The 13,510-nt window shown below is 40.2% G+C and overlaps 1 protein-coding gene across 6 annotated transcripts in view; it reads left to right on the forward strand.

The window, feature by feature from the left end:
- The window catches only part of RASGRP3 (RAS guanyl releasing protein 3), a 58,842-nt gene that overhangs the window by 32,821 nt on the left and 12,511 nt on the right, over nucleotides 1-13,510 (forward strand). For 5 of the 6 annotated variants that reach the window (XM_066178604.1, XM_066178608.1, XM_066178607.1 and 2 more), the window contains 6 exons: nucleotides 798-929; nucleotides 1,901-2,048; nucleotides 3,593-3,766; nucleotides 4,184-4,300; nucleotides 4,606-4,881; nucleotides 10,523-10,600. In XM_066178604.1, coding sequence (XP_066034701.1) covers nucleotides 798-929; nucleotides 1,901-2,048; nucleotides 3,593-3,766; nucleotides 4,184-4,300; nucleotides 4,606-4,881; nucleotides 10,523-10,600 — 925 coding nt within the window. The remainder of the gene's footprint in view (nucleotides 1-797; nucleotides 930-1,900; nucleotides 2,049-3,592; nucleotides 3,767-4,183; nucleotides 4,301-4,605; nucleotides 4,882-10,522; nucleotides 10,601-13,510) is intronic. The other variant, XM_066178609.1, reaches the window with a different exon arrangement.

A 13,510-nucleotide genomic window follows, 5' to 3' on the forward strand; every position in this document is an offset into this window, starting at 1 on the left:
GCCATCCCTACAAAATTTATGGTGACAGGAGTGTGTTAGTGATGCCCAAGGTGTTACACGTTGGGTGTATTCCAAACCTTGCACCAGCTGCTCCAGCCTTGTTTCCACGGGAAAGCTTTCGTGTGTTGGGCTGTTCTTCTGTAGGAACATTTCCTTGTAAAAGAGGAAGCATGAATTTTTAAGTAATCATGATACAACTTGCTTCACTCAAACAAATGATTTTTCCTCCTTCCTCTGGATGAAGTTACATCGCTGGGAAGAAAGGTGAGGGGGGTTACTGAAGTCGGGGCTGATAAGGCCTTTTCCACTCCCCCTCACACAGAGGAGGAGGCTTACATGGTTTACGTGTAAGCTTATGTAGCTTTACACTGTTATGGTGGCAGAACTGCTGCTCAAACGCACATTTGCATTTTCATTGAAAAGCCTTTTCTGAACAAAGTTGCCTCACTTGGACAGGGACGACCACAAGTGTGATCTGTGTGTCCTCGCAGCCTGGGTCAGGACTCAGGTGCACCTTCTGTGGGTGTCACCTGAGACATCACTTTAATTGTGCGCTTCAATAGAATGCTGCTTTATTGTCCTGTTGGGAGTTAAGCAAAAAAAATTTAAAAGATCAAGTGGCTTTTGCCACTTCAGTGTCACAAATAATTGCAGAAGAAACAGGCTGTGTTCATTCAGTCTAAAGAACAGTGGCTCTGAAATAAGTCCTATTAAAAAAAGTATGTAAAATATATGCAGCCACTGAATGTTATACCTGAGTCTCTGGGCATCTCTTAACTGCCGTCTGTGGATTTCAGATACTGGATTTTGGAATTTCCTGCAGAGTTTAACTTGGATCTTGGGCTGATTCGTTTGACTGAAGAGTTTCAAGAAGTAGCCAGCCAGCTTGGATATGAGGATCACATCCATCTTATTGATATCTCCAGCATGTAAGGATGTCACGTCAAGGACATCTTTGTGTCTAGAACAGCAGAATTCTGGTTCTGTGCAAAGTATAAAAATATTAAGGCCCATCTTGAGAGAGCAAAAAAAGCACTTGCAAAATTGTCTTTAAATTTGGAAGCTACTAAAAATTTGAAGTAATAGTTACACAATAAAGAGAAGATTCCTACCTGTATATAAATTTTTAATATAAACAGGAAATAAATTATTTTTCTGACAAAGCAAGTGCCAATTAAGTGATTAATATTAAGTTTTTATACAAGTTTTCATCCAAAATAAGAAGCAATATAGTGACTTGCATGGTGTGTAAATCTTAGATCTTCTCAGGGAAGCTTTCTTGTGCTCTCATCAGTAATCTGTTAGTTATTTGCAATGTTTTCTATTATTTAACTGGAAAATTTTTGGCATTCACATATGTAGTTGCATTACAACGAAACGATTACAAATACTATTTCCTTGACAAGCTGGAATGAAAGCTACCTTTTAAAAATCACCAGCCATGCTTTTGCATCTCATCTGATATTGCAGATTTTCTATTAAAATGTGGCATATGCACAGTATTTTGCTGTCTCTGTTGTTCCATTACTTCAGGGACTGAAGAGGAAAAATTAATCCTTGATGTTGTTCAAGTATGTTTTTATTCTGTATCAGAATTTGTTGTGAACTGTTCCTGTATTTCCAAAGCATCTTTAATTATGGCTTCCTGCATCATGGGGAAGAATATGTCCTCCTTTTGTTGTGATAGAAACCTATTATTATTTATCACTTGGAGTAGTGCACCCAAAACTCCTATCTTCTGTTACACTCTCAAGCAGGTCTTATTCTAAGTGTTTGTGTTGTGCTGGATGTCACAGACCAGACGTCTCATGGTCCTTCTGTGGTCAATTTTACCTTCCAGCTGTGGGCTACACTGACATACACCCAAACAGAACTGAGACTTATTCCTATTCTTTTGCAGTCCTTCCTATGACTGGATGAGAAGAGTTACACAGAGGAAGAAGATTTCCAAGAAAGGAAAAGCCTGCCTGCTGTTTGACCATCTGGAGCCCATTGAGCTAGCTGAACATCTCACTTTTCTGGAGCATAAATCTTTTAGGAGAATTTCTGTAAGAAGCCCACAACTTTGTCACTTGCAATTAGGAGCCTGTCTTTAAAGAGTGTTCACATGGTTTGAAACGTATTACTTTTTTTCCAACATTTCAGTGCAGTGAATCTTTATACTCTCTCGTGTGATATACATAGCCATGCATTTCCTTGACCTTTTTGTGCCTGATGATTTTTGACACTGAGGGAAATGCAGGCACAGTTGCTTCTTTTCGCAGAGGATTGTACAAGGACTAGAGACAGAAGTGGATGAAAACTGAAGTTGAAGCTAAAACAAAACAAATAAGGTAGACAAATGCCAAAAGAAATGCTGATTTCTGCTGGCAAATATCCATATGAAAGAGTGATATGATGTTACTGCATCAGGTGGCAAGTGGAAGCAGTAAGTTCTCAAGATGACAAATGAGACTTTTTTTTTAAGGGTTTAGGGCCATGAGAGAAATCAAACTCCCAAACTAGGAAAAATGTATGAGTTTTTTTGTTTGTTTCAAGGGAGGAAGGAAAAAGAGATCAATGAGGAGCTGAGACCAGTCTAAATAGAATCACTTTTGATGTTGCTTAATAATGTTCAAAGGTTAATCACTCTAGACTTCAAATCATCGGAAAACACCCTACCGTGATATGTGCAATTCTAACCTCAAAGAAGGAGGGAAGGACAAGAAAAAAGGCATGGATTTCCAATTAGATTTAAATGCATTTGAATTCCTTTGGGGATTCCAGGAAGAAAACTCATACCTGCAATGAATTTTCATTATTTTTCCCTTGCTGTTTCTAGCTTCTCTGTTAATTATTCAGCTTGAATTTTGCTATCACAGATGATTCTCTGCAGCCATTGAGAGTTAATTAATCTTGTACTACTTGTTCTCTCAAAGATTGGAGAATATGATTAGTCTGAATTCCGTCTTTACCCGTTTAAAAAAAAATGGGGGAGAAGGAAGGGCAGTGTTAACTATAACAAAAAAAATTAATTGTCTGAACACTGAAATGCTGTTTATCTACAGCGAAGAGACAAGAATCTGTTGTGTTAGAGCATATGCCCTCGTATGTTGTTGTAGCAGGCTGGTTTTCATCAGCTAAACCCATCTTCTCTGGAATCACTAGCAACTCCCTACACATGCTAAATTATGTGACAAGGTACTGAAAACTTCCCTTTAAGGGACAGCTGAAAACTGTTTTTCAGACATTTAGGGAAATTTAAATTTTGGCTTCCTATAGAGTACCATGGCTTGAAGGTGTCAAATATAGCTACACAGAGCAAAATGTGTTGAGTAAATTATGGGAAAGATGGAAGTAGCAGCTACACTCATCTTGCAGGCTTCTGTATTTCCTGAGACACAAGCAAGTTGTAAGTTGACATTTAAGGAGAAGCCACACCAAAACAACAGCAAAAAGAGGTTAAGGAAGAGCTGCTGTGCAGCAGCATCTGCTGACCCTGAGTCATGGTCACTTTCTAAACAAGAGGAGCTTTAAATTGAAAAGTATCGAAATATCCGTTTGATTCTCCAGTTTGTCCACTGTTTTACTGAAAGTGTCTTTTCTCTGCTAGTTCACAGACTACCAAAGCTATGTGATCCATGGCTGCTTGGAGAACAATCCTACACTGGAGAGATCTATTGCTTTATTTAATGGTATCTCTAAATGGGTCCAGCTCATGGTTCTCAGCAAACCAACACCCCAGCAAAGAGCAGAAGTAATCACAAAGTTTATCAATGTTGCACAGGTAAGTCTTGCAGATGAGTCTTTTTCTTCCAGTACAGAGTAGGAATACAAATGGAGATCACAGTAAACAAATTAGCTGATGCTGTTTGTGTTATTTCCTCTTTGAATAGCCTGTTCAACATCCCTGGAGGTTATTTGTTCAGGTGTGGTGTGCCTGCTTTTTTTTAACTAGCAGACATAACTTTATAATAATTTTTTCTCTGTTGTATTCCTGGTGGCAACTGTCACTATTGTGTGTTTCTTCTGGGGCTAAGCTAATTAAAAAATGAAATGCTGAACCATTCTTTTATGTGCCCTGGTTTAGTGATTTCTGCTTTAGTCATGATGGGTTGTCTCCTTTAACTTGTGCGTGACATTGAGTAGATGATGCTTTTTTTAATTATTATTCTTAATTATGTATGGTTAATCTCTCCTGCAGAAGCTCCTTCACCTCCAGAACTTCAACACACTGATGGCAGTTGTGGGAGGTCTCAGCCACAGCTCTATTTCTCGCCTGAAAGAGACTCATTCTCATCTGTCCTCAGAAGTCACAAAGGTATGATGGACCCCAGAATACAGACATTTTGAGGTGAACATCACCTCTTTGTGGTCTGATGGTTTCTGCAGTGCAGGTGTCTCACCAGCACAATATTTGGATTGTGGCAGAGCATCCTGAAAGGCACTTGGTTGCGTTCCTCTCAATGGAGCAGGATAAGCTCACAGAGATCCTCTGGTAGATTGCCTGTGCCAGAGAGGAAATTAACACTGTCGACACCCTGACAAGAGTTGTGCTCGTTTAAAACAGATTAAGGAAATGCAATGAATGCTTTCACAGGGACTTGCTTCTCTGGCTATTTGTAGGACTGGAACGAAATGACAGAGCTGGTCTCTTCCAATGGAAACTACTGCAACTACCGCAAGGCTTTTGCTGACTGTGTTGGCTTCAAAATTCCTATTTTAGGAGTCCATTTGAAAGACTTGATTGCTGTCCATGTAATTTTTCCTGATTGGATAGATGAGAACAAAGTTAACATAGTGAAAATGCAGCAGCTTTCCATCACCTTGAGTGAACTGGTTTCCCTGCAGACTGCTTCTCATCATTTAGAGCCTAATTTGGATTTAATTAACCTGCTAACCGTAAGTATTGAACATGTTTCAATTCACTGCTGTGGTTCAAATGTTGAGTGTTGCTAGGAATACTCATATTTATGAAGTTAAGAGCATATTGTTATCTTAGTTTTGAAAAAGAAAAGGGAGAAAGTACAAAACAGAAACAAGTTCACATGAGATGTTAAGACAAAGAGTTTTACTACAGTCGTATGTGAGGGCAGCAGTCGTATGTATGGAAGCAACAACCGGATTGTTGTAAATTACCTCTTTTAAGAATGACAGATGGAGGGCTGCATTTATGTTAGGGGAAGTAAAAGCTCAGTTCTGACTACTTGGAATGGAGGCTTATGTCTCCTCTGGAACAACTGGGTAATGCGCTGTCAGCAACACACAAGAGAAACTCCAGCTTGAGCATCATTCTAGTTTTGCTGCCCTGTGCTTTCCATGTGACACAGTACCCTTCCTATCTAGTAAATAAAAATGTGGTGGATTTATACCCGGACTGATCAGGTACAGAGCTTTACACTAAGAAAGCTGACAAATATGAGCCTGAGCTTGGAGAAACCAAACTGGTGTGGATATACCTATGGCCTCATTGTAATGAGGACTGGGAAAATTTGGAGAAATTGGAAAACCATCTTCAGTTGTGCCTTGTGTGGAACAACCTGGGAAAAAGTCTTAATCCTGATTAGTTGGACAAGAAAGAGCAGGCACCAGATGTTGATCCCTGCAACAGTCCTTTACCTTAAATTTTGAACTGTAAAGGTAGATACTTATCTTGTTTTGTTTTTGTGGGGACTGAGAGTTGCTTTCTTGTGACACTCTTTCCCTTCCTGGTCATTTCTTACAGGCTTGGCTTTGAATAGAGGGAAGTGGAACCTCAGGCTTTAGGGAACTGAGCAATGAAAAAGTGAGTCCAAAAGGGTAGAAATTAGACAATGTGAAGTGAGAGATGGAAGCTGAACTGCTGCTACCACTTTCATTAGCTGTTCTCTCTTCTTGGTGACAGCCTGTTTTCCAAAAGGAGCAGAAAGCTAAAGACTTTTTTTAAGACCTTGCAGGTCTTCATATATTTATCATTGTATCAGCCTGAGCTCACATAGCATATCTGTTTTTCAATTTCTAAAAAATATTTTCCTTGTTTTCTCTGTTTTCAGCAAAATGACAGGGATTTCATTTGTATTTTTGTATTTCTTTCAGTGTACTCCATTTCCTGGGAGAAGTAATTGAGTACATGATGGATACTTTCTCACTTATGATACTCTGATGCATTCATTCATAACATAACTCTGCTGGCTTTGTTATGGTTGAGCCAATCTGATCATAAAAAATCGAGTTGCATTCTGCAATGTTGATTCCAGACCTGATCAAGGGTTATAAATAAGGTAGACAGGTGTAGGTAAACCTAAAACCTTTCCAGGGTAATTCTGTCTTCACATCAGTCACTGGAAGTGTAGTTGTGGATCAAGTATGTTTGTGTGGGTGTATTGATTTAAAATGGTGACTTCTGGAAAGGGAAAAGCCAAAAAATTATTATTAAAAGTTCCTGGACCAGAATTTTGATACATACCGTAATATGAATAGTCTCATTTTTCTTCTTGTATGTAGATTTTGTCCTTGTCTGTGTATAAGAATACAATTTTTTTTCATGCTAGTCTCTTAAATAGTAATAATGAACTTATATTGTAGATTAAATGTTTCTGTCTTTCTTTTTGTTGAAAAGACAGTTTTAAATTATTGCCTGGCTTCAGAGAAAGAGAAGACAAGGGTTGCAACCCAAAGCTGACAAGAACTGACTACTAAAAACAGTTGACCTTGCTATGTGCTAATGGCCTTTTAGCAGATTTAGCCTCCCCTGTTGCCTACGTCATCTTCAGTTTTCAGAGCATGAAGAATGAACCATTCCTTTTCTTGCTGGGTCTTATCTCTCCAGTGTCAATTGTAAAAAATTTTTCCATCTTTACCCTATTTAGAGAAACTCCCTTTCAAATCTAGTAAATGTGTGTAAATGCATAGAATGCTTTCCAGTTGTGTGTGAATTGGATGACCCAACCGTTTCTTCCCTTCTGCTGTTTTCCCATTGAGCAGCTTCTATCTGGGCAAGCTTTTAGTCAGTCTCTTGTTCTGATAAGCAATGTGTAAATCTCTTGCCTGGCCTCCCTCCTGCACAGTGTTGCCTTTTATACCACACTCAGCAAGTGCCTGGCCGGTGCATGCTTGACAAGTAAATCACTGAGTACTGGTTGGCTAGTCCAACAACTTGCACAGAAAGAAAAAATGGGCATTTCATGGCCATGTGGGAATATGGCCTAGTTTTTCTCTTCCTTGGTGGTAGAGTCCTATTTGGTCTAAGGGAGATGATACCTTTCAACTGGCTTGGAAATGGTGATGCTTGGGAGACTTTGATAAGAGCTCTGAAGTGAGAACTTGGGTTAAATACTAACGTGGGTAGTAAAATTCAGGCCAATTGCTCAAGGGGCTGTCAGGCATTTTAAAGTTTTTTGTTTGTTTGTTTGTTTTTGTTTTTGCTTTTGTTTTTGTTTGTTTGTTTGTTTGTTTGTTTTGCATATAGACCAGAAGGGTTCATGGGGAACAAGAGGACTCTTGGTTTCAGTGATAGCTGCTGTATGGTCAACAGTTTGGAAAGTTGGTCTACTCATACCTTGAATTGTCTTCACACAAACTTAGAAGTCTTCTTTCCCCCTATCCTCACACCCCTCCACCCCACCTTTTTTTAAGCATAAAAAGTCAGCTTCTAGCTCACAGAATTTTAGCTTTGAACAAGCAGCTGAAAGAAGCCAGCATTTTTCATGGAAGTTAGCATGCCACAAACAAGGGAGATGTTTGCTGTATGGACAGCAGGGGCACATTCCAGGCTGACTGGCACAGAAGACTGTGAAAGCTGAGGGGGGGATGCAAGTCCCACCTTATGTTGTGTAAATGAGTTTGAGTTACATGGGCAAGCGAAGTAAATGTGTCACAGTTCAGCTGCCAGCCAGCCAGAGTATGTTACATGAAGATGGACTCACTTTTTAGTGCCTGATTGCCCCTAGTCTGTGATTATTCCTCTTTTCCTGACTTACTGGCCACACTTCCTTCACACTTGCTTCACCGAACCTTGTACCTGGTTCTGCACCGCTCCCTGGAATCCAAAATGTGGAGCTAAGAAGCAGTGAAAGAGGATCTAAACACAAGCTTGGCAGTGCAGCAGAGAGGAAAAAGAGCTTTAATGACAGTTTTGCCATTAGAAAACTTATATTTGGTAAGGATGCTTAAGGGATAACCTTACCTGCTGTGCAGTATTTCCACACTGTTTTGTGGTTTTTTTCACAATGTGAATATACATATTTCATCACTTTCTGTGGATTGGAAGTGGATCTCAGTTTCTCAGCTAGACCACAGTGTATTTATATGAACTGTGTTAAAACTTATTTGGTGCCATCATTTTTCCCTCACTATTTTTATGTCTCAGTATCTATTCATCTAACCTGTTCTGAGACTATATGCAAATGGCTGGAAAGTCCCAGTCATTTGTACAGTCTAGTGAAGAGAATAAGATCTAAACAATCAAACTGAAAGTCACCCCCCCTAACTTGTGTTCAGTAAGTTCCACTCAGAAAAAAAAAAAAAAAAGTCATGCGTTTCTGATCACTCCCTTGCCTTTCTCAATGCCCCTCCAAATTGTTCAGAAAAAAAATAGGTCAGCAATGGTAGTCAAATTAGAATAGAAACTGTCACTCACTGTAAAGTTTATTCTAGGAAAATTCTTATTATACTTTATTTATCAGAGCAAAGCTGTAAATAAATTATAAAATGAATGCTTACATAACTTCATAGTCACCATGCTTGTAATTTCTGTGCTAATGTATGAAACTTCTGAACCAGACAATACCCTGTCCACTGCATGCTTACACATTGTGCCTAATGAAGTTATATCCACTGCTTAAGATAAGGTCATATAATTCAGGGAGGGAGAGATACAAGCTTGCTCAATAAATACCAATACATTTCCACTCCCAAATCCACACCCGGTTCATCTGGCCTGCTGAGAAAACTGTGCTCTTTCACAGGAACCAAACAACACCTTTTGAACCTGCAATTCTGCTCTTACTCCCAGTCTGACCTGATAACATCATGCCCTCCAACTGAATGCTGTTTATTTTATGCCACTGAGGAACCTCAGAATACAGTCACTGAACATCTCACCACAGGAGCAGTATTTATTACAGCACTTACTAGTTCAATTTTGGCTTTAGGAGAGGCCCTTACTTAACCCTGTGACAGCAGCATGCTGGTTGGGTAAAGGAACCTGCAGGATGCACAGCCTTTCACTGTGCCCTTAATTACAAAGTGCAAAAATCAGCAATGTTCCAGCTAGACAAAATGAATAATGTGATCTCCAGACTTCTCTAAAGCCAGGTGTTTGCTTTGAGAACCTATCTTGGGAAAGGGCACAACTTGTGTCTTACTCACTGCACAAAATTGTGCCTAAAAGAGGGTGGTTCTTAGAGGTGGTGCTGCAGTAGGTGTCACTGGTCCTGCTTGCTACTTACTTGGCACTTCAGCTTCTCCAAAAAAAACCCTTCTGTCACAGCCATTTAGTCAGCAGTAATTCTATCTGCTCAGGAACATCCTTTTAACTCAATCGTAGCTTAACTGGGGATTTGCAAGGTGGATGATAACTTCAAATCTGTCAATTCTTCAAAGCCAGTTAATGCAGGAACATGATCACAGGAAATATGCAATGTTTGTTTCCTCTCATTGTAAAACATTAGCTACAGTGTTGATTGCCTTTCTCCTTCAACACTCCAAAAGAGGAGGAATTTGCTGCAGACATTGATCAGTGCAAGATCCCAGCTGTCAAAGTAAAAACAGATTCATCCTACTTTAAGCGTATTTTAGTACCATCTTTTTTTCTCAATAAATCCTCTAGGGAAAAGAATGAGAACATGATAGAAAAATCTTTCACTTATCTAGAAACAGCTGGAAGGCAATTTGCCTTACTTGCTGAGAGGTGACCAGGAGCTGGCCAAGCTGGGCTAAGCTGGAACTGCTCTCAATCCACTTTTCTGCATCAACAGCAGCGGCAAACCCAGCCGGCCTCTCCCAGGCCTCTGTCTTCCCAGGGCTTTCCAGAGAGGTGTTTGCTGCATGGGCTGTTCTCTGCAGAAGAGCCGCACTACTATGACTCTTCTTGAGGAACAAAATTTGACCAGAATAAAATCTGAAATCCTTCCAGCCTAGCCCCTCTACGACTACTGTCCTGAAGTTTTTGCATTCACCAGGTTGTTTCTCTGAGATCTTTCATGAGCGTTGAGCTGCTAGAAGAAAGTGGTTTGTGTAGGGGTGGCCTTTGGAGCCAATGTCCCTCTCTGCATGAGGTCAGCATGCGGCCCCTCTCACCTGTGGGGTCAGGGTGAGGGCTGTGCCAGCCCTCGGGTGCAGTGCCTGACCTGAGCAGCAGCGTGTGCTTCACCAGCCTGGGTGGTGTTCGCTCTGTGGAAATCTGCTTTCCCAGCAGCTGCATTGGGCTTTGGCATGTCTCCTGAGCTCAGAGTAGCAAAACATTGTGTTTACCTTCAGTGGGAGGTATATCTCAGCTTACAAGCCTGTCGTGTCCAACCCAGTCTAGTAAAAATTACTGTTTTCCATTCTTTCTTGCATACAGCTGTCCCTGGACCTCTACCACACTGAGGATGATATCTACAAGCTCTCGCTGGTGCTGGAGCCAAGGAACTCCAAATCTGTACGTTGTCTTTTATTGCATTTCGACATATTGCTTATTTTGTCTGCATGCAGTTGATTGGATTTTTAAAAGACAGTTAATGTGTTTCCTTATTCATATGCACATAAAGCTTTTTAGTGTTACACTTGTGTAGAAAACACAGGCACTAATTATAGGTTTTAGTGCGTATTGGGAGAAATAAATAGTGGAACATGCCAGACTTCAGTGTTAATTATTTTTCAACAAAACCTCTTCAAGTCCTGGAAAAGAAAGTTCTGCTTTAGATATACATCCTTCATAAGTTTATATCAATTATTTATTGTGTGATCCTTAGCTGATTTTCTGGATGCTGGTGCTGTTACATAAAACAACGCTGAGTTAAAAGATTTGTTTAAGGCAAGGCAAATAATTACTTTAGAATTTTAAAATTGTTTGCTTGGGTATAATTGGCTGCATCTTGAGCTCTCAAGCGGTGTTTAAACAGATGAGAATAGATATTAATCTTTATTTGGTTTTGTGCAACTAAAGATAATGCTGCATTCGTGCGTTTTTCTTTATTTTTGAAAATCAAAGGATACAGATAAATCTCATAATTAATAGTTGAATTTCACTTCAAGTATTAATCTTTCTTCTGCTGCCAAAGGCTGGGGACTCTACTTTCCTCTGAGCATTTCTTCAAAGTGTTAACACTCTTATTACCTTTCATATCCAGCCTGTGATGCTCTCAGACTGAGCCCTCTCAAGTCTGACAGCAGCAGAAGCTGAGGGTAGCTGGAAATGCTTCACAGGGGGTGAGAGCAGGGTCCAGGAGCCTGAGATATTGCATTGCAGTGCTTTTTAAAGTTTGAAGCATTCTTAAAAGCAAGCGAGGAAGCAAAACCCTTTAATTTCCAAGTATAAGGCTTCTCTGGGTTATAAAACTGTTAATCACGCTTGGAGACCAGTTTGAGGACTACATGTGTGTGCTCCCAACTATGTATTATGAGCAATGATAAGAAAACTAATGAATATTTCCACAGTCAACACTAGCTCAGCTTGAACATTTGAAATTTTGTTACTGAGTCTCCAGTCCTTGTTGCATGCAACTTGACCACAACAGTTGCGGTTCATTTCAGTCATTCTGGGTGCCTTGTGCTCTCATTACTGCCAGCAAAGTTGAAATGTTACAGCCCTATGCTGTGGAAGGATTGCTACTGTAAATTAAGAAAACTATCACATTGCTGATTTGATCTGCAGCATGAGCTATGAGCAGGACAAAGGCAATATAAACAATGCTGTGAACTTTAACAGTGCCCAGCAGTTGTGGGAGACTTCTGCATAAGGATCAATGAATAGCCAGTGACATTCAGCTGTTGAAGCACCCTGATGGGTAAAAAGCTGCAGCTGAATCGACAGAAGCAGGACTATTTGAAGCTTGCTTCCCTTTGATGGAATGCCAAAGCACACAGGCTCTATTAGAGGGGAAAAAAATCTGTAGGGCTTTTGTATGTGGAAAAATTTGTCAAAGGCAACGTGGCAGCATCGTTATGTCATTCCAACTACTCCACGATTTATTGTTATATGGGTACCCCTCCCATGCAGGTGCACTATGGAGGAAATGCCTCATGCTGCTGCAATCATTTTCGAGGCAAAAGTGGAGCTGATCTGTTAGCATATGAGTCTGCTGTCAACAGGGACTTGAGCAAGCCTTTCCTTCTGCTAAAACTGGGAGGAGACTCTTCAGTCAGTATAGCAGCCTAAAAAACCACTGAGGAATGACCACCAGCTGTAGTACAGCACCTCCTTGTCACAGTGTCCTGCTTTTCCACACCCATTAATGAACTTGTTGTTGGGAGTCTTAACTAATACAGCTATTATCTAGAGGACAACTCTGCCTAGTACAATTATGCCACTGATGATGCACTTAGGTAATTTTTTTTTGGTTTTCCGTAGAATTTATTTCAATGCCAAAATACATAGATGTTTGCAAACATCTGAAAATGCTTTCTCAGTCAACAATGCCATGGTCCTGGTGCTTGTGAAATAAATGGGAGATACAGTCTGAATCACAAACTGCATAACCAGATATAGTGTTTTGGAACATTTAATGAATTCAGCTTGGTAGTCTCTGGACAACCAGTTAGCACCTTTGTTCATAGGATGCATTTGAAATACTTAAAAAAAATCATGGTTGTTCATTTGAGTCTATGAGTGCAATAGAAGGACCAAATATTTCCCTTTGACTAGTGGTCAGTAACATGAGGATTTCATTGCAACAGGTCAAAAAAACATAAAAATTGAATGAGGCTTCAAATGGAATAGCCCAAGAGGAAGAGGAAGGCTCCAGTGGCTTCAGTCTCTTTCTGCCACTGTGCACTCAGACCAGCAGATGTTAAAAGCTCCCCATGAGGTAGTCTAGCACCACACTGACACTTTTAATACAGATGCTTTGAGTCAGTGCATTTGGCAGACAGAGCTGGATGTCCAGGTTCACCGTGCTTCTTATGGAAATTGAATTTTGTTGATATAGGGGTGTTTTCCTCCCAAATTTGTGCACATTTGTATGGGTCAAAATTTAACAAGGCATTGATAAAAGCTGTTCTAACACTTGAAAAAGCCAAATTAATAAAGCAACCCACTAACAAATCTTTTTTTCTTTTCCAACCAAACGCAGTAAAATATGAATCTGTGACCATTTCTCATCTGGATGTCAAAGTCTACGATACCATTGTTGTACACAATGATACGTGTAACATCTTTACGTGCCTTAATTGTCTCCCTTTCAAGTCACACCAGTTCAGAGGGAGACAGATGAGACCCAGATTCTTTGCTCATCACCTAACACAGGGGCCTTCTGAGATCGTGAACCCTCTCCCTTCTGATCCAAAACACACTGAATTTTTTCTGCTTGGCACTGCTTCACCTGCTAGATGTCCAGTGGCAGATGCTGGG

Source organism: Chamaea fasciata, unplaced genomic scaffold (genome assembly GCF_029207755.1).
Source record: "Chamaea fasciata isolate MVZ Bird 193981 ecotype frontalis unplaced genomic scaffold, bChaFas1.0.hap1 SCAF_3, whole genome shotgun sequence".
NCBI classification, from domain to species: Eukaryota; Metazoa; Chordata; class Aves; order Passeriformes; family Sylviidae; genus Chamaea; species Chamaea fasciata.